This window comes from Mustelus asterias, chromosome 2 (assembly GCF_964213995.1).
Source record: "Mustelus asterias chromosome 2, sMusAst1.hap1.1, whole genome shotgun sequence".
Taxonomy (NCBI): Eukaryota; Metazoa; Chordata; class Chondrichthyes; order Carcharhiniformes; family Triakidae; genus Mustelus; species Mustelus asterias.
The window spans coordinates 27,770,161-27,796,922 of NC_135802.1; the positions used below are offsets into that span (position 1 = coordinate 27,770,161).

Sequence of the window (26,762 nt, forward strand, 5' to 3'; positions counted from 1 at the left end):
AGTTATACATCTAATACATGTTAAAATGTTTTAATCCTGTATACATTTCCAAAATACATTTCCGGCGTTTCAGAAAGAACATTTATATCTTACATCCTGTAAATACTCATCATATTGTTGTTATTCATTCAGAGCTTATATTTATGTGTTCTCTCGCTAATGTTGCAAGAAAGCAGAATATTTTAGCTCTGAGTTGAGCCCTTCAACTAACTTTTGGCCGAGGTTGTGATATTCAACAAGTGGAGTCATTCCACTTCGAATCGAAGATGATGGTTTGGGTATTGTGTAGCCATAATGGGTGATTCTTTCCCCTCCCCCTCCTTTATCAATCTTTTATGCACCCATTCTGTCCCTCTCAAATAAAAATATTGCTCAAGATTAAAATTTGTTGTGTTTATTGAATTTTCCCCTACACTTGAATTCTTAAAATATACTGAGTTTCTGCTGTGGGATGTAATGCTGTATGACTTATAATATTCTGAAATTTAAAGCGTTCAGTTTTTCAATGTGTTTGTGATTAATGGAACTGAAAACCAGTTGGTTTCACATCTGTAATAAATTGAAATTACTGAAGTATTTGTTATGACTTAGGAGGAATAAGCTGGCTCCCCTTTTGATTCAACCTCCTCAATTGCTTCCATCAAAGGTTTGTTTAAAATTTTTCCAAATCCAAATGTATCTTTATTATTAAGGAGCCAACTCAACCAAGTTTTGAGTGTCAAAGAAAACATTTAACCCGAGGAAAAATAAAAAATGCGACACCAACACAGGGGAAAAAGGCAGAATACTGCGGATTCAGCAGGTCTGACAGCATCTGTGGAAAGAGAATAAAGGCAATGTTTCAGGTCAGGATGACCCTTTGTCAGCTGAAGTAGGAACGGTGAGTGTCCAAATAATTTATGGGATGCGAGCAGCACTGGCTAGGCCAGCATTTATTGTCCATCCCTAGTTGGCGGTGAGCTGCTGCCTTGCATCGCTGCAGTTCCTGAGGTGTTGGCATACTCACCGTTAAGGAATTTTCAGATTGTTACCCAGCGACAGTGAAGGAATGGTGATATTTCCTAATCAGGATGGTATGTGACTTGGAGAACCTCCAGATGCAGTGTTCTCGGGTATCTGCTGCTCTTATCCTAGATGGTAGTGGGTATGGAAGGATGTTGATAGAATATTTTAAAGTGTCAGTTCTGGGCTTGGTTGTAGGGCATGGAAGTGGTACGTTGTGGCTGTTGTGTGATTTCAGGATAACTAGCTAATTTTGGCAGTTTTGTAGTTGGAGACACTTGTTGCTGGAAGGAGAGATGATCTTTGTTTCTGTAGGGGGTAACCAAAGAGGCTTTTTCCTGCTTGCTGCCTGTCTCTGTTAAAACACACTTTCCTCCAGCAAGAGGGAAGTTGCCAGAACTGAAGACTGGTGTTACTCCTCCATTTCATCGGTCTTGCATCCAGTTTTAACCTATTTTCTCTCTATATCCCTGAGAGGGAGAAAATAGGCATGTCTTGCATCCAGTTTGTTTTGCTCTTATCTCAACTTTGTACATATGACAACAGGAAATTGTTTTTTTGAAGGTCTAGACAAGACGTAGGAAACAGTCTGCATTTTCTCCACAAACACAGGCTAAAATGCAGCCTTTTGCATTTCCATCTCCCCTCCGAGTGTCTGTTTGAAGAAACCTTGGCACCTCTTCAGGTGTAAAACCGCATATTTTCAGAACAAATCTGAAATGGCAATTCATTAGCGTGTGGACTTGGTCCAAGTGAGAGTAATCTAAATAGCAACTCTTCCTATTGTATTATATTACAGCACATTGACGAATGTATATATTAGAACAAATTTATGGAGTATTAATAACTAACCATCTAACCAAAAATTAGACATCACAATACAACCGTAGACATATGTTATTTCACTGTTTGAAAGATAAACATTGGTCAGGACTGAACAGAATTATGAAGGCAAATGTAGCAGCCTCCAACTGGCCTTTCCAATCACCTAACAGGCAATGTTATTGAAGGGGTAAGGGCAGAGCTCGTAAAGTTCAAAACAACGTTTTTCTGAAAATGGCAATAAAAACACATGATTTATTTTAAACTACTTTAATTTTATTTACATTGATATTAGGTTCTGAGCATAATTCTAAGAAAACAAACATCAGTAATTACTGTTTCACATACCACAAATTTTATGAACTATCTGATTTTAAGAAGCATATTCTCTCTCAGTTGGGTTGCTCACTGGCATGTTTAACTCGAACGTCCATTTTCTTAACATTACTTTGCAAATAGTTTAGTGAGTTTTAACATATGCAAGATTAGTCCGTTGGAGGGCAGTCACTCCATTCAGAAAACCAAAAGTATATTCTACATTCGGTGAATTTTCTCATGATTTATGAACTGCTTCAGATTATGTAAGCTGTCCCACCATGTGAATAGAAACTTCTCAGCAATAAGCTTGAACCAAGGTGTGATTTTCACTTTGTTGTTCTCTGCCTTTTCCAACAGGTCCTTGAGTTCATCTTTAGTGACATAGCAGTAACTCTGTATCTCATTGGGGTCAGGTTCCAAAGTTACATCCTTCTGAATGAAAATTATGTAATCAATTTCATGTTCTCCCCAAATCCCATCAGACTGTGCCTTGTAATGAATACGCGTCAGATACTTCATTTCATCTGGAGGAACCTGGCGTGAAAGAGAGAAAACTTAAATTAAAAGTAAATTTCACCTCATTTTCTAACTAGATTTATGAACAACTTTTACTTATGGCTCCTAGTTTTGGCTTCTCCCCTAAGTGGAAACATTGTCTCTACATCTCATCCGTACAGCCTATTGATAATTTAAAGATCTGAGGTGATTCCCAACTCTTGTAAGGCATGTAAATACCAAGTCAGAGAAGATGCAGTGATGGTGTTCCTATCATAGTGTGATGACTGGTGAATTTACCCGCAAGATCAAATCATAGAAACCCTACAGTACAGAAAGAGGCCATCAAGTCTGCACCGACCACAATCCCACCCAGGCCCTACCCCCATATCCCTACATATTTTACCCACTAATCCCTCTAACCTACGCATCTCAGGACACTAAGGGGCAATTTTAGCATGGCCAATCAACCTAACCCGCACATCTTTGGACTGTGGGAGGAAACCCACACAGACACAAGGAGAATGTGCAAACTCCACACAGACCGTGACCAAGGCCGGGAATCAAACCCAGGTCCCTGGAGCTGTGAAGCAGCAGTGCTAACCACTGTGCTTCCGGACTGTACACATTTAGTATACACTAAATGTAGGTAGTGTAATTATAGTGCAAATTTAATGGTTGTCACACAGAACAAGGTTGAAATGCCAACACTGAATCAAATTTTAAAAGACCAAAACGCTATTGGAAATCATCAAAGCGATAGGTCATTTCACCATGACCCACTGATTTCAGTGTGAGAGGGGGCAGGTGAGATGACAGTAATATCAACTAAAGATGACTAGTCAATTTGGTGTAGTTTCTCGGACAAACAGTACAGATGTAGCTGCTGTATAGTGGCTTTAAATACTTGACACGATAATGATTTAGTTGCAAAAACAGAAAACGCTGGACCATCTCAGCAGGTCTGACAGCATCAGTGGGGAGAGAATGCAGCTAAAATTTCTAGTCTGGATGACTCTTTGTCAGAGCCAAGACAAATTTTTTAAAAATTCTTTTGTGGGTTTAAATTAAGATGGCAACCATTTGGGTTTGGCTGTGAAAACCACATTTTGTTTAGAACCCACGCAAGATGAGGCCACGGGGAAGGTATCCAGAAATCAATTGTGGTTCTGCTGTAAAGAATTTAAACAATCTTTACGTGGTGTAACCACAAAATGAATGAGGGACAAGAAACCTCCCTCTCCCAAAACCCGCTGAGTCTGCTTGCAAAGGCAAACACTGACTAATTGACTACAGAAGCCATCACACAGCTGCCGAACTAACTCTACGCTCCAGACTTTAACTGCAAGCTATTGGCCTGTAATGATATCTTAATGGACTGAAACGAATTTCATCTTTTGAAGTGGGGAGGTGATGGCCAAGTGGTATTATCGCTAGACTATTAATCCAGAAACTTAGATAATGTTTTGGGGACTCCGGTTCGAATCCTGCCATGGCAGATGGTGTTATTTGAATTCAATTTTTAAAAAAAATTGGAATTAAGAATCTACTGATGACCATAAAACCATTGTTGATTGTCAAAAAAAAAACATTTGGTTGGCTAATGTCCTTTAGGGAAGGAAATCTGCCATCCTCACCTGGTCTGGCCAACATGCGACTCCAGAGTGGTTGCCTCTCAACTGCCCTCGGGCAACTGGGGACACCCATGAACCATGAATGAATAGAGTACTTTCAATCTTTGTCTGTATTTAGTTGGTAACTTTATTACTTTTACTTAAGACACCTAAAGCACTTTGGTAGTAAACAAACCTTTACCTTGTTTAAGACCAAAGCTTTGCTGCTGGTTAATTTTAAATTGAATCATTTGTAAATTACAAACAGGACCACATACACAAATTCTTAGCTCCTGGACCACTGAGGAAATGTCTTTTGCGTGGTGGTGACAATAGTTTTGACCATTTGAGGCTCGTGACCCTCAAAGTTCTGATACTTCATATATATTTCTCACCTGTTGAACAGGTATTCCAAACTCCTCTTTTAACCTGCGCTGGGCTGCTTGCCTCACACCAAGAGCATCTTTCTCCTCTATTTCTGTTGCAGTGTTGAGAGGGTGACTGCAGCAAGTGTTTGTAAAGCAACCTATAAAAACAAAACGCCCTTTTAAAAATGATAACATCTGGAATATATTGTGAACCCAAGACTAACATAAACACAGGTTTCTACTCTCATGATGACTGGCTGGCAGCCACATCCTCAACGTTCAATTCCTCCAGATTTAGTGCAGCCACCTCCCCACCCCCCCCCACCACATTCGTCTGTCATGTGGAGGGGAGAGGAAGAGAGACGTGCAGCTTCCAACCACCCTGACCTCATTCTGTTCAGCCAGTGGGCAGGAGAGAAACAAAGACAATTACAGAAGTAGCGTCATGGACAAGAATGAGTTCACTCAAAAATGTTTACTGGAAAAAGGCAGGCACGCATTCAGCAATTTTCATAAACATTATGTTATTTGTACTGGTATATCCAGAAAAAAGAAAAAAAATGCATGATTGTTGCCAAAATAAGTCAGAAATAACTTGCATCAAACCTCACTAAGTTTGAAATAAATTCACATCCAAGCCTCACTTTAAGAGACTTCAGGACACAATCCAGAATGAGCCAGTGGACAGCTGCGGGAGTACTACAGGGTCACAGGTGCCATTCTTCAGATGAGATTGGAAAGCGGGGCACAATCCGGGAAGCCCCTCGAACAGCACTGTGGGTGTACCTGCACCCCAAGGACTGCATTGGTTCAAGAAAGCAGCGTACCAACCTCAGGGGCAATTAGGGCAATAAATGGTGGCTTAGCCAGCAATGCACGCATCCACATAAATAAATCTACTGTCCTGCGAACATAAAAGACCCTGACGCACTATCAATTTAAAGGGTTGTTTTTGGGGGGGGGGGGAATGTGTTCTTGGCCAACAGTAAAAAGCTTACCTGGCTGTTTTTCCCACTGGCATTTGAGGGACCTTGCCCCTGTGCAAATTTGCTGCCAAATCCGACTGCTTTGAAAACAGCAAACACATTTCAAAAGTACTAATTTATCAAGAAAGACTTGTCCTAAGAATGTTAAAAAAAAATCATGTATAATTGCAAATACTTTCTTCACCTGAAGCCAGAATGAGAATGTATTGGCTCCCTTGTGGAGGATGTAAAGAGACCACCCTTTCGATTGTGACAGAAAAGGGACTAGTTTATCAGCAATGTAATCCAGTTACATCTAACCATCGAAAGACGGGACTGTTCACACTGGCACACATCTGGATCCAGCAAGGGAAGGATGAGAAATTGTTTTATAATTCCAGAAAACAGAACCAATCATCCTTGTCACCAGTCAGAGTCTAGGCTGATTTCTCTAAATTGAAGAGTGGACACTTAGAATAGATCGAGAATGTTCCCATTTAAACATTAAATAAATTTGTAATTTACTACAGATATTGATTCATCATCCAGTAATGAAGTAAGGTAATAACTTCAATCATACTGTGCAAGGAACATACTGGAAGGTCGTCAGACTAATTACCTGCTTTATTTGATAAGTTGTGTTGGACAGCTTCTCAGTGTTATAATGTAACCAATGGTAACATGCTGTGAGGGTCAGCTAACCTGCTACACAATGTGACCAATGGCAAAATGATGTGGTTGTCAGCTGACCCGGTATAAATAGAAAGCAGATGGGGATTGTGAGGAGCTTGTGTGGCCCAGAGTCTGGCCTGAGGGTTGGTGTAATGGAGTTTCTTTATTAAACCTTTTTCTTTGATTTACTTTGTGAAGTTAGTTTGTTTATTGCTTGCAACTGAAGTATCCTTACTGCCGGATGAGCCCTCAGTATTAATAAAACACATGGATATACAATAAAATCTTGTTGCCCTTGTAGGCAACATCCTCAGCATTATATAGCAATGGAAGAGGCCCTCATACCTATGCTAGTTCTTTGAAAGAGTCCCATTCGCCATCGACGTACAATCTTTTTCCTTTCTAATACTTACCCAGTTCTCTTCTGAAAGCGAATATGGAATCTGCTTTCACCACCATTTATTTAAGGCGATGGCTTCCGGAACACAATTCTCTGCATAAAAAGTCCCCACATCTCATCCTTGTTCTTCTCCCAGTTGAGGCGGCACAGTGGTTAGCACCGCTGCCTCTCACCGCCAGAGACCTTGGTTTGATTCCCGGCTTGGGTCACTGTGTGGAGTCTGCACGTTCTCCCCGTGTCTGCGTGGATTTCCTCCGGGTGCTCCGGTTTCCTCCCACAGTCTAAAAGATGTGTGGGTTGGGTGGATTGGCCGTGCTAAATTGCCCCTTATGGTCAGGGGGACTAGCTGGGGTAAATGCATGGGGTCATGGGGATAAGGTCTGAGTGGGATTGTGGTTGGTGCAGACTCGATGGGCCGAATGGCCTCCTTCTGCTCTGTAGGAATTTTATGATTCAATTACCCATTGCTCTTGAACAGCTTTGCAAATTCCCTATGTGACCTATTCTCACCCGCCCAGTATTCAGAGTGTCCTTCCTCCCACTTTTGTTCTGTTTTGCTGATAGAATACACCATTTACCAGTGTACTGGGTGGAGGCTGCAGCATCTCTCCACTGCACTGTCCCTAGGGAGGGTGATGGGAACAGGAGGTACAAATAGGCCATGATCCGAGTTGAATTGCCTACTCCTGTTCCTAACTTCCCATGTTCTTGTGTTTCACATTTCCCCCATGTAGTTATATCCAAGCATTGGAGGGGCTGAAAGGCCTACTCCTGCACATTTAAACATAAAGACTGGCATCATTATGGTGCCTTTCATGACCTCGCAACTTACCAAAGTGCTTTACAGCCAAAATAAAAGATTTCTGAAATGTAATCACTGTTGTAATGCAGGGAGAGGCAGCTAATTTGCACACAGCAAGCTCCCATAAACAATAACCAGATAATGGGGATGTGATGGCCCAGTGATATTTTATCACTAAAATATTAATCCAGAAACTCAGCTAATGTTCTGAGGACTTGGATTCGAATCCCACCACGGCAGATGGTAGAATTAGAATTTGAATTCATTAATAAAAAGATATCTGGAATTAAGAATCAACTGATGACCATGAAACCATTGCCAATCGTCAGAAAAGCCCATCTGGTTCGCTAATGTCCTTTAGGGAAGGAAATCTGCCGTCCTTGCCCTGGTCTGGCCTACATGTGACTCCAGAGTCACAGCAATGTGGTTGACTCTCAACTGCCCTCGGGCAATTAGAGATGGACAATAAATGCTGGTCAGCCAGCGACACCCACTTCCCAAAATGAATCAAAAAATTGATTTTGTGACGTTGATCGAGGGATAAATATGGACCAGGACACCAGGGATAACCCCGTTCTCCTTCAAAATTCTGCTTTGGGATCTTTTACATCCACCCAAGGCGGCAGATTGGACCTTGGTTTAAAACGCATGCAAAAGATGGTATCTCCAGCACTATAGCACTGGAGTGGGGACTTGTGGTCAAAACCTTCTGAATCAGAAGGGAACGAGTGCTACCATAAGACATAGAAGCAGAATTAGGCCATTTGGCCTATCAAGTCTGCTCCGCCATTCAATTATGGCTGATATGATTCTCATCCCCATTCTCCTGCCTTCTCCCCTTGATCTCCTTATTGATCAAGAACCTCTCTCTGTCTTAAGGACACTCAATGACCTGGCCTTCACAGCCCTGTGTGGCAATGAGTTCCACAGATTCACCACCCTCTACCAATGGAGCCAGGGCTGACATCTAGATTAAAATAAACCAAAGCCCTCAGAAATCCTCATGATTGAAGTAAAATAAACAAGGATCAGAGATATTCACTGCCAATGAGCAGGGGCAAAATACTTGTGTCTGGGAAAATACAGCAACATTAAATGCTTTGTACCTGGGAATGTGATCTTTGCATCAGATCTCTGCTGCAGCAAAAGCTTCCCCTCACTGTTGAAGATGAAGACACTGAAAGCTCTGTGGAGGAGACCTGGAAAACCAAAGATTAGTTACCCTTAACCCTTCCACTTTAGTGACTAGCTCCAGGACAGCCAAAAGCATCACCACAACTTGTGATTGCAGCAACTGCAGTTCATTTAATATGGGAAAGAAAACAAGTATAAATAATTAATCCCAACAGTTGCCTTTCTATAAATATTGAGAACAAAGTGGACGTGCAGGATTTAATGTTTGGATGAAAATTTACAGATTTATATCATATCATAAACTATTATTCTACTTATTTCCTCCTCAATAATCCTCTTTTTTAAAAATTACAATCTTCTGGGCAATTATGAACTTTCTTCTCTTGTTCCTCCCAGGTTTCAAAATACACCACCTGACAGCCACAGTTGAAATCAAGATTCATGATCATAGAATCACTACAGTACAAAAGGAGGCCATTCGGCCCATTGAGTCTGTACTGACCACAATCCCACCCAGGCCCTATTCCCGTAACACCACACATTTACCCTGCTAGTCCCCCTGATATTAAGGAGCAGTTTAGCATGGCCAATCCACCTAACCTGCACATCTTTGGACTGTGGGAGGAAACTGGAGCACCCGGAGGAAACCCACGCAGGCACGTGGATAACGTGCAAAGTCCACACAGTGACCCAAGCCAGGAATCGAACCCGAGTCCCTGGCACTGTGAGTTAACAATGCTAACCACTGTGCCACCGTGTCGCCCCCTCATTCTTGCCAGGTCCCGAAATGTCTTAGCAACTCCTTCCTGAATCAGCTTGTTTGTTCACATGATTATAAAGCTCTTCATTCATCAAGTCAGCAGCAACAGAAGTTACTCTGTATGGAGAGAAAATGGAGATGGATCTCAAGGCCACATGGCTGGGGACCAGGGTGGGGGGGGGGGGGGGGCAGCTTTGCAAACCTATCCTATAGACATAAGCAAGTTCCAGTCCTTTGCTGATCTTCAGCAAGCAAGTAATTCACTCATCTTCCTGAGATGGGACATAATTCTTTGTTCTCCATTCCTACCTGCACAAAGAATGAGCACTCTGGGTGTGAATAGATTTCACAAATAAACAACTTCGTTATTTTGCAAGACTGGCAAAAACTTAAAGCCAAATATTACCAGAGTACAGACTGGGATGATAAAAACTGACCATCAAGGTCAAAGCGTTTGTGTCATTATTTTTCCTCCACAGTATCCACCTAATTTCCCCATTCTCCAGAGAAGTACAGAAATGCACAAAGATGTGCAGGTTAGGTGGATTGGCCATGGTAAAATTGCAGGGTTATGGGGATAGAGCAGAGGAAAGAGCCTGTCGGAGAGTCGATGGGCCGAATGACCTCTTTCTGCACTGTAGGGATTCTATGGTTCTATAGAAGTCAATAATGGATCATAAGAGCAAGATAAACAATGCAATCACCAAGGTAGAGGGGCTCTAGGTGGGCAGAGATTTCAGGCACAGTGGTTTGCACTGCTGCCTCCCAGTGCCAAGGACCCGGGTACAATTCTGGCCTCGGGTCACTGTCTGTGTGAAGTATACATGTTCTTCCCGTGTCTGCATGGGTTTCCTCTGGGTGCTCTGCTTTCCCCCCCACAGTCCAAAGATGTTTGTGTTAGGTTGAATGGCCTTGCTAAATCGCTCCTTAGTGTCAGGGGACTAGTACGGTAAATACATAGGGTTAGGGGAAAAGGGCCTGTGTGGGACTGTTGTTGGTGCAGGCTCGATTGGCCTCTTCCTGCACTGTAGAATTTTATGATTAACGTGCACGGTGGCACAGTAATTAGCATTGCTGCCTCACAGGGACAGGGATGCGGGTTCGATTCCCGATTTGGGTCACGGTCTGTGCAGAGTTTGCACGTTCTCCCCATGTCTGCATGGGTTTCCTCCGGGTGCTCCGGTTTCCTCCCACAGTCCAAAAGACGTGCTGGTTAGGTGCATTGGCCGTGCTAAATTCTCCCTCAGTGTACCCAAGCGGGCGCCGGAGTGTGGCGACTCAGGGATTTTCACAGTAACTTCATTGCAGTGTTAATGTAAGCCTACTTGTGACACTAATAAATAAACTTGAACTTAGTTTCAGGCGTGACATGCTGACATCCTTCCCAACTGTGCGAGAGGTCTAGGAAATGGCAAGACATGGAGAAATTAACCAACACTTTTGTAACCTTATTAAAATTGACATTACACCTTAAAACACCCAAAATACAAAATGGAACTGGAACGACTTCATTCACCTTTATTGATGTTCTGGTTAAGGTGGCAATTTTTCTTTGTGTCCGCCCCAATTCTTTTATCATTCTCATCAATCAGGATGCACATTTCAGCCAACAGCCGGACCTGCTTTTCATCCAGATTATCCGTGTTTACTTCGGGCATTGTTGCTGTATTCCGACTTCCAATACACCTGATATCACGGGAGTAAATAAAGCTGTGGAAGAAATATCCTTCAAAATGTTACATTATTCCAACATGTACACGTGAAACAATTGTTTCAAGATTTCATTGGAGAAAGCTCGACATGTGACAAGAATTTCCATTGTACAAATTAGCATTAGATAAGAATATCAAACACTAAGTGAAGTTTCTCCTGTAACACGGTGGTACTGACATATGTTTCACGACAACACCAAGACTGCACAAACCTCACCATTCAACTTCCTAATTTCAGCCAGGTGATCAAAGGACAACTAAGCTACTCGAAGAGTAATCAAAAAGTGTAGAGTGGCAAGCAGACGGGCATTAGAATCCCTAGAGTGCAGGAGGCCATTCGGCCCCATAGTGAGTGCACCAACTCTTACCCAGGCCCTATTCCCGTAACCACACACATTGCACTCCACTCATCCCCCTAATTTACATACATCTTGGGACACTAAGGGGCAATGTGGCATGGCCAATCCACCTAACCTGCACATATTTGGACTGTGGGAGGAAATTGGAGGGCACCCGGAGGAAACCCACGCAAACACAGGGAGAATGTGCAAACTCCACACATCACTCAGGGTCGGAATTGAATCCAGCAGTGTTAGCCATTGTGCCACCCGGGCATCTGTGACATAAGTATCTTCTGGCTACTTAGGAAAAGGTAATTTTATTCTCCTGGTAAGGGAGCAACCTCTGCCTGGCCTAAGGTGTACACTACTGGAAACTGCTTTGTATATCAGATTCCAGGAGACTGATGCTTATGAGCTAGCTCCCTTTTCCTGACAGTACAATCACAGACCTCATTTTCCGTTGGGCAAAAAAATGTTTCCAATCTCGCCAGACATCAAAAGATACTAACTGTGCAGTCAGACAGCAAATAATGGCACATGAAGGTCAATTCAGCTGGGTAAAAACTCCTAACTCTAGACCTCAAAAATGCACAGCACACTGATAAATCAAATTCCAGGGAAGTCAGGAGAATCGTCGTCACAAAGACTGGAAGAAGATAGCACTCATAAAAGGATGTTTATATGGGTTGCATGGTTGCACAGTAGTTAGCAGCACCAGGGACCTGGGTTCAATTCCGATCTCAGGTGTCCGAGTTTGTACATTCTCCCCCAGTGTCTGCCTGTGTTTCCTCCAGGTGCTCCGGTTTCCTCCCAGACTTTTGTATTAAGTTGATCTTTCGCTATGACTGTAACACTATATTCTATACCCTCTTCTTTCCTTCACTACGTACTCTATGAATGGAATGCTTTTGCTGTATAGCACACAAGAAACAATACTTTTTATTCTATCCCAAAGCATGTGACAATAATAAATCAAATCAAACACAGATGTGGTTAGGTTGATTGGCCATGCTAAATTGCCCCTCAATGTCAGGGGGATTAGCAGGGTAAATATGTGGGGTTACAGGAATAGGGCCTGAGTGGGATTGTCAGTGCAAGCTCAATGGCCTCCTTCTGCACTGTAGGGTTTAAAGTTGATTTATTAGTGTGACAAGTAGGCTTACATTAACACTGCAATGTAGTTACTGTGAAAATCCGCTTGGGATTCTATGTATTTGAGAGAATGTTTCAAGGAGATAGCAAAGATGCAGGATACAGGAAGGAATAGACATGCTGATGAGGTGTGAGAAGGTGCCCATCTGCACAAGTACTGAGGCAGAGTCCAGTTGGCCAAATTGGTGCGGTAAATACTTTGTACAAAACTATAGACCAGGTAACCAAATAAGTTGGAGAGTTTTACCAATCTAGTCGATAGTAAACACCTAAAACTCCATCATTTACTCCTTTAGTGGGAGGGTGGGTGGAAATCACCGGTTTGAAAATAAGCCCAGCCTTGCTGACTGCTGCAGTGCAGCCGCTGACACTTACCACAAATGATGTGGACTTGCAGAATCTCACTGGCTGTCCTGTCTGGAGACAATACACATCTCTTTAACCTGTGCTTAATGCTCTCTCCACTCACATTGTTTGTACCTTTAAGACTTGATTATCTGTAAAGACTGCATTCCAATCATTATTCTGTAAATTGAGTTTGTGTCTCTGTATGCCCCATTTGTGAGCATTTCAATCACCAGGCAAGACTGTTCTCTTCCTGTTGGGGAACACTTCAGCGGTCACGGGCATTCAGCCTCTGATCTCCGGGTAAGCGTTCTCCAAGGCGGCCTTCACAACACATGACAACACAGAGTCGCCAAGCAGAGACTGATAGCCAGGTTTCGCACACATGAGGACGGCCTGAACCAGGATCTTGGGTTGATGTCACACTATCTGTGACGTCCACGACTTGCCTAGACTTGCAAAATCTCACTAGCCGTCCTGTCTGGAGACAATACACATCTTTTTAACCTGTGCTTAACCCTCTCTCCGCTCACATTGTCTGTACCTTTAAGACTTGGTTAGCTGTAAAGGCTCACATTCCAACCTTTATTCATGTAAATTGAGTTTGTGTCTTTGTGCCCTGTTTGTGATCAGAACTCCCACCCACCTGACGAAGGGGGCAGCAAGTGTTCCGAAAGCTCGTGGCTTTTGCTACAATATAAACCGGTTAGACTTTAACCTGGTGTTGTGAGACTCCTTACTGCACTTACCCCGAATGCCAGTGCTGTCCCAGGCTGCCGCTCCCACCAGCTCCAGCCAGCCACCAGCGCTCCACACAGAGAGGAGCAGCTCGCCGCGCATGCGTCAGCGCCGCCCGCAGCATCCTGCCTGCCTGCCGGCCGATCGGCACCAATCAGCTGGCCGCCCTCAGCGCTCTTACGATGGGCCCGCCAATCAGCGGCGAGTGGTGCGAGTCTCTGTTGCCCCCTCCCCCCCAGCTGGCGGACATGCGCAGTGAGGCGGCTGCACGCGCGGTGGAACGTTACCCGGAGAGTTCCAATGGAACCCGGAGACTATGTTGTATCAATTCAACAATGGCCGCGTTCGAAATCTTGTATCCAATTCAGCGCTCCGCCCCAAAGCCAGCTTCCCCCCCACCTCTCCTTAGAGCGGATCTCACACCACCTTCCTCTTCACCGCCCCTTCCTGATTATGTCCCCGCCTTTACTGCGTCCCCACCCGCTGTGGAAACGTGATCTTTTACGCTATCCTTCCCCCTCCCCCCTTTCATTTTTGCCACTTCCGTACTCTTACACTCGTTGGTAGACTGCTGCTCCCATGAGTAGAAAGAGAACACAGTAAGAGTTTTAACAACACCAGGTATCCAACAGGTTTATTTGGTCACAAATGCCATAAACCTGTTGGACTTTAACCTGGTGTTGTTAAAACTCTTACTGTATTTACCCCAGTCCAACGCCGGCATCTCCACATCTAGAAAGAGAACTCCAAAGGAGGAGAGATTCAGTTCCTCTATCGGCTCTGCTTATTTTCGGGTTGGCACACACCACAGAATCGCAATGCCAATAAGGGTTGAGGTTGAAAAGGAAACATCGAGCTATAGTGCAACCACCAAAGCAGACATACTGACAGTGAGACAAGGTGGCTACCCCCCCCCCCCCCCCCCGTCCCAGGGGCCTCGCAGCCACCAGAGGGCGATTGGCGTGACCCCACATCTTAACCCTAAATGATGAACCCCTCAAGCAAGCTAAATAAGAACGATCCATCGCCTAAAATCTTCTCTGCTCCAAACAAAATAATTGCAGCCTATCCAATTTTTCTTCAAAGCTAAAATTCCTCGGTCCAGGCAGCATCCTCCTGAATCATTGAGTTTGACAGTTTTAGACTGTGACCTTTCCCCTTACTAGAACTAGGGGGCATGGCCTCAAAATAAGGGGGAGCAGATTTAGGACTGAATTGAGGAGGAACCTCTTCACCCACCTCTCTCTCTGTGCTCACTTCTTTGATGTGGAGATGCCGGCGTTGGACTGGGGTAAACACAGTAAGAAGTCTCACAACACCAGGTTAAAGTCCAACAGGTTTATTTGGTAGCACAAGCCACTAGCTTTCGGAGCACTGCTCCTTCATCAGGTAAGTGGGAGTTCTGTTCAGGGAAGGAACTCCCACTTACCTGATGAAGGAGCAGCGTGCTCGCTGAAAGCTAGTGGCTCACTTCTTTGGGCAGGATTCTTTTCCCCGTTCAATGGATCCTTTCACTTGCCTCCAGTATTTGCCCTCCACCTGGACCCCATCCTCTGGCCTCCTACCTGCTCTTGATCTTTTTATTAAGAACTGTTGGTGCGATGCTGACTCTCAATTTTTCTGCTCTTTTCACCCACCCTAACCTGTCTCCCTCTGAACTTGCTGCACTCCATTCACTTAGATTCAACCTTGATCTTATGATCAAGCCTGTTGGCAAGAGTGGTGGCGTTGTTATCTGTCGTACTGGCCTCTACCTCACAGAGGCTCAGCACCACTCTCAGACACTTCTTCCAATCTCCTCCTGGACCCTGACCCCACCACCGAACCTCAAGGCATTGTTTCCAGGATTGTTACTGATCTCATTGCCTCTGGAAATCTTCCCTCTACAGCTTCCAACCTCATAGACCCCAACCCCACACAACCCACTTCTACCTTCTTCCTAAAATCCACAAACAGGACTGCCCTGGTAGGCTCATCGTTCCACCCCCAAGGAATTAATTTCTTCCTATCTTGACTCCATCCTCTCTGTCCTTATCCAGTTTCTTTCCCACTTATATTCGCAGTTCCTTTGATGCCCTGCATCATATTAAAAATCTCCAGTTCCCTGGTCCGAATTGCCTCCTCTTCACTATGGATGTCTAATCCCTCTACACATCCACTCCCCACCAGGAGGGTCTGAGGGCTCGCCACTTCTTCCTTGAGCAGAGGCCCGAACAATCCCATTCAGCACTACTCTCCTCCGCCTGGCTGAACCCATTCCATTATTCAACAATTTCTCCTTTAACTTGTTTCACTTCCTGCAAATAAAAGGTGTGGCCATTGGTACCTGCATGGGCCCCAGTTATACCTGTCTTTTTGTGGGCTATGTGGAACACTCTTTTTTCCAGCTCTACTTAGGCAACTCCCACAACTCTTTTTCTGTTACATCGATGACTGCATTGGTGCCGCTCCATGATCTCGTCTGGAACTAGAAAAGTGTATCGATTTTTCTTCCATTTCAACCCCTCTCTCACGTTCACCTCCATCATGGTCCATCTGCAACACTTTCCTTCCCTGACCTCTCTGTCTCCGTTTGCAGTGATAGACTGATCATCAACATTTATTACAAGCTCACCGACTCCCACAGTTATGGTTTTTTTTTCATTCATGGGATATGGGCATCACTGGCTAGACCAGCATTTATTGCCCATCCCGAGTTGCCCTTGTTCAGAGGGCAGTTGAGAATCAACCACATTGCGGTGGCTCCGGAGTCACATGTAGGTCAGACTAGGTCAGAACAGCAGATTTCCTTCCCTAAAGGACATTAGTGAACCAGATGGGTTTTTCCAACAATCGACAATGGTTTCATGGTCATCTGTAGATTCTTAATTCCAGATATTTTTTATTGAATTCAAATTCCACCATCTACCGTGGTGGGATTTGAACCTGGGTCCCCAGAACATTAGCTAAGTTTCTGGATTAATAATCAACTACAGCTCTTCACACCCTACTTCCTGTAAGGAGTCCATTACATTCTTTCAGTTTCTCTGCCTCCATCACATCTGTTCTGATGTTGCCACCTTCGAAAATGGTGCTTCTGACCTGTCTGCCTTTTTCCTTAACCGAAGTCCATGGTTGATGGGGAATTCAACCGGGTTCAACCCATTTCCCACACCTCGGTCTTCACCCCTTCCCCTTTCATAACTAGGATAGGGCCTACTTTCCACTCCACTAGTCTCTGCAGTCAAAGGATCATCCTCCACCATTTCCTCCAACTCTAGCATGATGCCACCATGAAACACATCTCTTCACCAACCCCCCACCCCCCCACCATCAGCATTCCGCAGGGACCTCTCCCTCCATGATACCCTGGTCCATCCCTCCATCACGCCCAACTCCAATCCCTTTCCCATGGCACCTTTCCTTGCAATTGCAGATGGTGCAACACCTACCCCTTTACCTCCTCCCTCCTTACCATTCAAGGCTCCAAACACTCCCCTCAAAGGGGAGAGCAGCCTATAGTCATCTGGGACTAATGCAACTTTACCTTACCTTTATTATTTATGCAATTTCCAATCTTGGCTCTGATTTTTTTTGACTGGGTAGTGAGAATTAAAGCTAATCTGTATATTAAGTAATAATGAATGAAAAAATAATTATGTTTTTAAAATTGATTATCAGGTACACTTTGTAATATAAGGGTATCTGGCATAGCAAAGGTTACTGTAGGACTGGGAGACAATAAAGCCCACAGTATGATGGAAAGAGATACATGACCTGAGACTAGGGTCTGCAGTGGACTGGACAGAGACCTGTGTAGAAGCAAGCATGGAGTTAGCGCATGGCTTGAGCTATGCCCTGTATATATGTACATTATGTGTTATCAATAAACACTTAAGGTTCAACCATATAATACTCAGAACCTCTTTGTAATATCTACTGATCATACAACAGACAACACACTTGGCATAATGGCATTTATCCAGCGATGGGGTGAAGGGGGGGGGGGGTGTCAACCCTTAATTGTATTAGCATAAATGCTACTGAATAATGTAAAACTTTTAAGTGCTTGCCTTCCAATTACATTGGATGATTCTAAGGTCATGTACGAGTGGAGAAAACTTATACAGAGCAGAACCTGAGTGGTATTACAGAAGTTATCATAGAATCATAGAAACCCTACAGTGCAGAAAGAGGCCATTTGGCCCATCGAGTCTGCACTGACCAGAATCTCACCCAGGCCCCACCCCCCCCCCTTCCCTACATATTTACCCGCTAATCCCTCTAACCTACGCATCTCAGGACACTAAGGGGCAATTTTAGCATGGCCAATCAACCTAACCCGCACATCCTTGGACTGTGGGAGGAAACCGGAGCACCCGGAGGAAACCCACGGGTTATGAGAAAAATAATTTGCATTTATATAGCACCTTTCACAACCTCAGGATATCCTATTGTGCTTTGCAGCCAATTAAGCAACTTGAAGCGTAGTCACTGTTGTAACCTAGGAAAAAGAATAGCTAATTGTCCACGTAGCATGACACCATAAACACCAATGAGATGTTAACCAGGTAACCTTTTTCAGTTACAGTTGGCAGATAAATATTAGCCAGGATCTTGGGTCTCTTTCAAATTTTACTGTGGGATACTAGATGTTGACCTGAGAGAACAAGTTGGGCTTTATTTAACATCTCATCCAATACCTCAGACAGAACGCCACTCCCACAGTTCTGCACTGAAGGGTCAGCTTGCATTATGTGTTAGAAAGGGATCCAAATCCACAATGTACTGACTTAGGTGAAGGTGGCAAGATAATCTTCGCTTAGTGGTAGCAAAAATTTGTGTACATACAATCCCAATAATTCACGCACCTCTTTTCAAATTTTGCTTTTTGTTTTATGTGGTCTCATTCTTGCTCCTAAAATGCAACACTTCACTCAGCAATACATTTCACCTGTTACATTTCTGACAATGTCTATCTGATTTGGTTTGATTTGATTTGATTTGATTTATTATTGTCACATGTATTAGTATACAGTGAAAAGTATTGTTTCTTGCATGCTATACAGACCAAGCATACCATTCATAGAGAAGGAAAGGAGAGAGTGCATAATGTAGTGTTAAGCCATAGCTAGGATGTAGAGAAAGATCAACTTAATGCGAGGTTGGTCCATTCAAAAGTCTGATGGCAGGAGGGAAGGAGCTGATCTTGGGTCTGTTGGTAAATGTCCTCAGACTTTTGTATCATTTTACCGACGGAAGAAGGTGGAAGGGAGTATGGAAGAGAGGTGCAGTGCGTGGAGTCTTTGATTATGCTGGCTGCTTTTCCGAGGCAGCGGGAAGAATAGACAGTGTCAATGGTTGGGAGGCTGGTTTGAGTGATGGACTGGGCTTCGTTCATGACCCTTTGTAGTTTTTTGTGGTCTTTGAAAGAGCAGGAGACCACCAAGTTGAGGTGCATCCAGAAAGAATGCTTTCAATGTGAATCTGTAAAGGTTGGTGAGAGCCGTAGCAGACATGCCAAATTTCCTTAGTCTCCTGAGGAAGTAGAGGCGTTGGTGGGCTTTCTCAACTATAGCGTTGACATGGAGGGACCAGGACAAGTTATTGGTGATCTGGACAACTTGAAGCTCTCAACCATTTCTACTTCGCCCCATTGATGTAGACAGGGACATGTCCTCCACTATGCTTCCTGAAGTCGATGACTATCTTCTTCATTTTGTTGACATTGAGGGAGAGATTATTGTTGTTGCACCAGTTCACCAGATTCTCTATCTCTTTCCTGTACTCTGTTTCGTCATTGTTTGAGATCCAGCCCACTACGGTGGTGTCATCAGCAAACTTGAAAATCTAATTGGAGGGGAATTTGGCCACACAGTCATAGGTGTGTAAGCAGTATAATAAGGGGCTGAGGACACAACCTTGTGGGGCACTGGTGTTGAGAATGATTGTGGAGGAGGTTTTGTTGTCTATCCTTACTGATTGTGGTCTGTTGGTTATGAAGTTCAGGATCCAGTCGCAGAGGGAGGAGCTGTGCCCAAGGCCACGGAGTTTGGAGATGACTTTCATAGGAACTATGGTTTTGAAGGCTGAGATATAGTCAATAAATAGAAGTCTGACATAGGTATCTTTGTTATCAAGGTGTTCCAGGGTTGAGTGGCAGGTGAGGTTTAATCCGGACAAATGTGAGGTAATGCATTTTGGAAGCTCTAATAAAGATAGTGTTGATTGGCAGAGGGTTCTGGGTGTACAGGTACACAGGTCACTGAAAGTGGCAACGCAGGTGGAGAAGGTAGCCAAGAAGGCATACGGCATGCTTGCCTTCATTGGCCAGGACATTGAGTTTAAAAATTGGCAAGTCATGTTGCAGCTTTGTAGAACCTTAGGCCGCGCTTGGAATATAGTGTTCAATTCTGGTGGCCACACTACCAGAAGGATGTGGAAGCTTGGGAGAGGATACAGAAAAAATTTACCAGGATGGAGGGCATTAATTATGAGGAGAGGTTGGAGAAACTTGGTTTGTTCTCACTGGAACGATGGAGGTTGAGGGGTGACCTGAGAGAAGGAGCAGTGCTCCGAAAGCTCATGCTACCAAATAAACCTGGCATTGTGAGACTTCTTACTGATAGAAGTCTACAAGAATATGAGGGGCAGGGACAGAGTGAATAGTCAGAAGCTTTTCCCCAGGGCAAAAGAGTCAATTACTAGGGGGCATAAGTTTAAGGTGCGAGGGGCAAAGTTTAAAGGAGATGTACAGTGCAAGTTTTTTCCACAGAGGGTGGTAGGTGCCTGGAACTCTTTGCCGGGGGAGGTGGTGGAAGCAGATACGATAGTGCATTTTAAGGGGCGTCTGGACAAATACATGAATAAGATGGGAATAAAGGGATATGGTCCCCAGAAGGGTAGTGGGTTTTAGTCCAATCGGGCAGCGTGGTCGGTGCAGGCTTGGAGGCCGAAGGGCCTGTTCCTGTGCTGTAATTTTCTTTGTTCTTGGTTCTTTGAGGGTAGGGTCAGAGAGATGGCGTCTGCTGTGGACCTGTTGCAGCGGTAGGCGAACTGTTGTGGATCCAGGCAGTCCAGAGCTTGAATTGATTCATGCCATGACTAACCTTTTGAAGCACTTCATAATGATGGATGTCAGAGCCACCGGACGATATTCATTAAGGCAACGCTGCCTGGCTTTTCTTTGGTACCGGGATGATGGTCATCTTCTTGAAACAGGGAGGGACCTAAGATTGGTGTAGAGGTTGAAGATGTCTGTGAATACTCCCATCAGCTGATCCGCGCAGGATCTGAGTACTCGTCCGGGCACCCCATCCGGGCCAGTCACTTTCCATGGGTTGACGTTTGAGAAGGTTCCTCTGACGTCAGCAATGGTGATCTTGGATGCAGGTTTGTCCAAGGCTTCTGTGGTGGAGGGCTTGCTCTCGCTGACCTCTTGCTCAAAATGGGCGTAGAATGTGCGTTGGAGCCGGCGATTTTACATGCCTTCGTCTTCTAGCCTGTGATGTCTTGTAGACCTTGCCATAGTCGGCAGGTGTCTGTGTGACTAGCCTAGGACTCTAGCTTGGCCCAGTACTGTCATTTGGCATCTTTGATGGATCTCCGTCATCTGGCTTTCTTGTACAGGTCAGGATCGCCTGAATTGAACGCCTCAGACCTGTGTAGCGGGATCTTTCTCTTTACTCCACTTACAGGCCGGTATTTGGGGGTCTGCCGATAGCTGCCAGTGCCTCTTTCTTACAGGCCTTGAAATTTCAAAGGCCGGGAAATGCTGCACTGGGGCAACTCCGCAGGAGAGAGCGCTGAACCAGTTTATACCTGACCGGTAGCCTGATACTTACATCACACAGCTATCCCAAAACCGCCACCAAGGCCTGAGTGATTCTCTCCCTTGTCGGCGGGACAACGGCCACCCTGCACCCACTCCACTCGAGTAGGTCTCCAAGAGAGAGAACAGAGAGACTCTGTTCTTTATCTCCTGACCAGCAGTCTTCCTTGAGTGAGCGGGTTCGAATCGCTCAGATCACCCTCGGTTCCAGACTCTGGATTTATGGTAAGGGATATTGAAACTGTGACCTCCTCAGAGTGCGCTGATGAGAGAACAAGAGGCAAGACGAACTCCAAACGAGTTTCAAAACTTACAGTGATTTATTTAACAATAGAATCAACCCCTCCAATACCACACCACATATGAATAAAACTTATACTTTATACTATTACTATGGGAGAAATGCTAACGGGTACAATGTAAAATCTTGCTTTACACAGTTCAAAATAAGATTACTGAACTTTAAAATTACAATACATCACCTCTCCCCTTGCCTCAACCTCTATCCTATCCTCGGGAGTTTCACAAGGTTGGCTGGGATGCTCACAATTCTAAAAGGGGTTCCTTTGTGATGGGCTCGAACGTCTTAGTGCAGGGTCGAAACTGGGCTGCTGTTGGTCTTCACCTCTGCACATGAGCTTGCGATTCTGGAAGAGAGCTCGATCTGGCTTGTCTGCCCCCTTGATCTTAACTTCAGCCCAATTTAACAACCAACTTCCCTGCCCCTGGACCTGATTTCAAGGACAATGGGCTTCCGATCACCGGCAGTCTCGGTTTAATTGAGTCAAGTCCAAACACAAAAGGCTGGAACTGCCTTGACCCCCGTTGGTCGTTATTTTAATGTCTTTTTTAATGCTCCTCCGGAGCTTCCTGAACGGTGTCCCATTAGTGGGATGAGTCCTCTTGTCTTCTGTGGATGGGCCGATTTCCGTGGCCATTGTCTCCCTGCTGGTCTTTTACTGTTCGTCTGCTGGTCTCCATCTCCCTTTGTCCTTCTGATGATTAGATCACTGGTGTGTCTGCCTTTCTGCCACACCTGGCCACTTGCATATTCAGGGGGTTCACACCTTTCCTTAGCACAGTCCACAGGCAGGTTATGTTTGTCCTGCCGAGCCTTCTGGGAGGTTTTATCAGCCAGCAACCAGAGTTGGCCACTTTTAAACTGTCAGGTTTCTCCTAAGTCCTTTTAAAATATGGAGGACTGTCCTGAAACTTACACCTGGACTTCAGCAAGCAGTGGATATCCCTGTTCATCCATGGTTTCTGCTTGGGAAACACACGGATTTGCTTCTTTGGCACACAGTCTTCTACACACTTACTAATTAAGTCAGTTACTGTAGTGGCGTACTTGTTCAGGCTGGTCGCAGTTTTTAAATACTGACTAGTCTATATGCTTCTGAAGTTTACCTCTATCCTCCTAATTGTTTACTACATTTCTTGCCTCTTCTGACATTTAACTCAGAGATAAGGAGGAATTTCTTCTCTCAGAGGGTGGTGAATCTGTGGAATTCTTTACTGCAGAGGGCTGCAGAGGCTGGGTCATTAAATATATTCAAGGCTGAAATAGACAGATTTTTAATCAGTAAGGGAATCAAGAGTTATGGGGATAAGGCGGGAAAGTGGAGTTGAGGATTATATCAGATCAGTCAGAATGGTGGAGCAGACTCGATGGGCTGAATGGCCTACTTGTGCTCCTACGTCTTATGGTCTTATGGGTTCACGTCACATTATCTGTAACCCCCATGACTTGCCTGGGCTTGCAAAATCTCACTAACTGTCCTGTCTGGAGACAATACACATCTCTTTAACCTGTGTTTTCAACGCTCTCTCCACTCACATTGTCTGTACCTTTAAGACTTGATTACCTATAAAGATTCACATTCCAACCATTATTTTGTAAATTGAGGTTGTGTCTTTATATGCCCTGTTTGTGAACAGAACTCCCACCTTCCTGACAAAGGAGCGGTGCTCCGAAAGCTAGTGAATTTTGCTACCAAATAAACCTGTTAGACTTTAACCTGCTGTTGTGAGACTTCTTACTATGGTCTTATAGCCAGGTCATTCATAACCCAGATTTTGTGGTTGTAATAAAGGGGTCAGAATTCACCATCATTAATCATCTGAAGCTGACAGCATCAATGGAGTCCACACATATGTGGTTAAAATACAGAAATTCAGAGGTTGCTGGCTATGAATCTATGCTTCTCTAAGGAACTGTGCCGCTGATGATTTCTCCCAGACTGCAAACAATTCAAAATCTAGGAACCAATAAGAACTTTCACTCTTATGCTCTTAGTATCGCTATAAAAATCCTTGACAATACATCAGTTGATTCTCCTTTATCTACAACATGTGGCTCATTCAAAGAATTCCAATAAATTAGTTAAACATGATTTCCCTTTAAAAAACCATGTTGATTCTGCCTAATAACCTTCAATTTTTCCAAGTGCCCTGCTGCCTCTAAGAATAGCTTCTAACATTTTCCCTATGACAGATGTTAAATTAACTGACCTGTACTCTCCTGCTTTCTGTCTCCCTCCCTTTCTGAGGAGTTACATTCACTATTTTCAAAGATTGAGATCTCAAATCCAGCACCAAGCTCATGATCTACAGAGTAGCTGTGGTCCCCACCCTCCTGTATGCATCAGAAACAAGGACAATTTTTTAAAAATTTATTCGTGGGACATGGGCATCATTGACTGGCCAGCATTTACAGATCATCCCTATTTGCCCTTGTTCAGAGTTGAGAGTCAACTATGTTACTGTGGCTCTGGAGTGACATATAGGCCAGACCAGGTAAGGACGGCAGATTTCCTTCCCTAAAGGACATTAGTGAACCAGATGTACAGCAGACACCTCAAATCCCTGGAGAGGTATCACCAACGTTGCCTCCGCAAAGTCCTGCAAATCTACTGGCTTCCTTCTGCACCGTAACAATTATTTTTTGATTTGAATTGATTTATTATTGTCACATGTATTTGTATACAGTGAAAAGTATTGTTTCTTGTGCGCTGTACAGACAAAATATACCGTTCCTCGAGTACATAGGGGAGAAGAAAGAAGAGGGTGCAGAATATGGTGTTACAGTCACAGCTAGGGTGAAGGGAAAGATCAACTTAATATATAAACCATTCAAAAGTCTGATGGCAACAGGGAAGAGATCTAAAGAGAACATTATTTTAGAATGTTTAAAGGAGTTAGAGTTAAGAGGTTAAGGGCACAAAATGAGAATAAAAGATAGAATTGAAGGGTATAAGAACATAAGAAATAGGAGCAGGAGTAGGCCATGCTGGAGACAGCTCGCAAGAAGTCGCCTTGCTTGATTCAGTGGCCAATTCACTCGGGGTGGCTTTGAAAAAAAAGGAATTCAACAATGATCTGAATAGAAAAATCCAAAACTGTGCAGGTCAGATGGATTGGCAATGCTAAATTGCCCCTTGGTGTCAGGGGGACTAGCAGGGTAAATACGTGGGGTTATGGGGATAGGGCCTGGGTTGGATTGTGGTCGGTGCTAGCTTGATGGGCCGAATGGCCTCCTTCTGCACTCTATGGATTCTATGAAAATAAAGATACCACGGGGGGATGGGTGGTGGTGGTGGTAGTCTGGGCGGAGAGGGAAGAGCAAGGAGTATGGGTGGGGGGAGAGAGGCAGTAAGAGTTTTAACAACACCAGGTTAAAGTCCCACAGGTTTATTTGGTAGCAAATGCCATTAGCTTTCGGAGCGCTGCTCCTTCGTCAGATGGAGTGGATATGGGGGGAGAGAGGCAGGAGTATGGGTGGGGGGAGAGAGGCAGGAGTATGGGTGGGGGGAGAGAGAGGCAGGAGTATGGGTGGGGGGAGAGAGGCAGGAGTATGGGTGGGGGGAGAGAGGCAGGAGTATGGGTGGGGGGAGAGAAAGGCAGGAGTACGGGTGGGGGGGGAGAGAGGCACGAGTATGGGTGGGGGGAGAGAGGCAGGAGTATGGGTGGGGGGGAGAGAGGCAGGAGTATGGGTGGGGGGAGAGAGGCAGGAGTATGGGTGGGGGGGGAGAGAGGCAGGAGTATGGGTGGGGGGAGAGAGGCAGGAGTATGGGTGGGGGGAGAGAAGCAAGAGTATGGGTGGGGGGAGAGGCAGGAGTAGGGTTGGGGGGAGAGAGGCAGGAGTATGGGTGGGGGGAGAGAGGCAGGAGTATGGATGGGGGGAGTGGGGCAGCAGTATGGGTGGAGGGAGAGAGGCAGGAGTATGGGTGGGGGGAGAGAGGCAGGAGTATGGGTGAGGGGGAGAGGCAGGAGTATGGGTGGGGGGGAGAGAGGCAGGAGTATGGGTGGGGGGGAGAGGCAGGAGTATGGGTGAGGGGGGGAGAGAGGCAGGAGTATGGGTGGGGGGAGAGAGGTAGGAGTATGGGTGGGGGGGGAGAGAGGAAGGAGTTTGGGTGGGGGAGAGAGACAGGAGTATGGGTGGGGGGGGAGAGAGGCAGGAGTATGGGTGGGGGGGGAGAGGCAGGAGTATGGGTGGGGGGGAGAGAGGCAGGAGTATGGGTGAGGGGGAGAGGCAGGAGTATGGGTGGGGGGGAGAGAGGCAGGAGTATGGGTGGGGGGGAGAGGCAGGAGTATGGGTGAGGGGGGGAGAGAGGCAGGAGTATGGGTGGGGGGAGAGAGGTAGGAGTATGGGTGGGGGGGGAGAGAGGAAGGAGTTTGGGTGGGGGAGAGAGACAGGAGTATGGGTGGGGGGGGAGAGAGGCAGGAGTATGGGTGGGGGGGGAGAGGCAGGAGTATGGGTGGGGGGGGAGAGACAGGAGTATGGGTGGGGGGGAGAGACAGGAGTATGGGTGTGGGGGGGAGAGACAGGAGTATGGGTGGGGGGGAGAGAGGCAGGAGTATGGGTGCGGGGAGAGAGACAGGAGTATGGGTGGGGGGGGAGAGACAGGAGTATGGGTGGGGGGGAGAGAGGCAGGAGTATGGGTGGGGGGGAGAGACAGGAGTATGGGTGGGGGGGAGAGAGGCAGGAGTATGGGTGGGGGGGGAGAGAGGCAGGAGTATGGGTGGGGGGGGAGAGAGGCAGGAGTATGGGTGGGGGGGGAGAGACAGGAGTATGGGTGGGGGGGAGAGAGGCAGGAGTATGGGTGGGGGGGAGAGACAGGAGTGTGGGTGGGGGGGAGAGACAGGAGTATGGGTGGGGGGGAGAGAGGCAGGAATATGGGTGGGGGGGGAGAGAGGCAGGAGCATGGGTTGGGGGGGAGAGAGGCAGGACTATGGGTGGAGAGCTGGGAAGAAAGTTTTCTTTTGGAGCAAGGCGCTAGCAGGAGGCGGATGGGCTGAGTGGCCTCCCACGCG

The 26,762-nt window shown here is 45.5% G+C and overlaps 1 protein-coding gene across 1 annotated transcript; it reads right to left on the bottom strand.

Annotated features, from left to right (window-relative positions):
* Positions 1 to 16: 16 nt before the first annotated feature.
* idi1 (isopentenyl-diphosphate delta isomerase 1) lies at positions 17 to 14,109 on the bottom strand. The gene is made up of 5 exons (XM_078232786.1): positions 13,651 to 14,109; positions 10,868 to 11,061; positions 8,564 to 8,656; positions 4,646 to 4,776; positions 17 to 2,676 (listed from the first exon to the last, which is right to left on the bottom strand). Exons 1-5 carry the CDS (start codon positions 13,761 to 13,763, stop codon positions 2,359 to 2,361), a joined length of 849 nt encoding a protein of 282 aa, XP_078088912.1. The 5' UTR covers positions 13,764 to 14,109; the 3' UTR covers positions 17 to 2,358.
* Positions 14,110 to 26,762: the final 12,653 nt, after the last annotated feature.

Excerpts from the sequence above, each read along its gene's own strand:
- idi1 (XM_078232786.1), bottom strand. The coding sequence starts at position 13,763 with ATGCTGCGGGCGGCGCTGACGCATGCGCGGCGAGCTGCTCCTCTCTGT. Across the intron at positions 11,062-13,650 it reads GGACAGCACTGGCATTCGGG|CTTTATTTACTCCCGTGATA; the intron begins GTAAGTGCAGTA and ends TTTCTTCCACAG. Across the intron at positions 4,777-8,563 it reads TGCAAAGATCACATTCCCAG|GTTGCTTTACAAACACTTGC; the intron begins GTACAAAGCATT and ends TTGTTTTTATAG.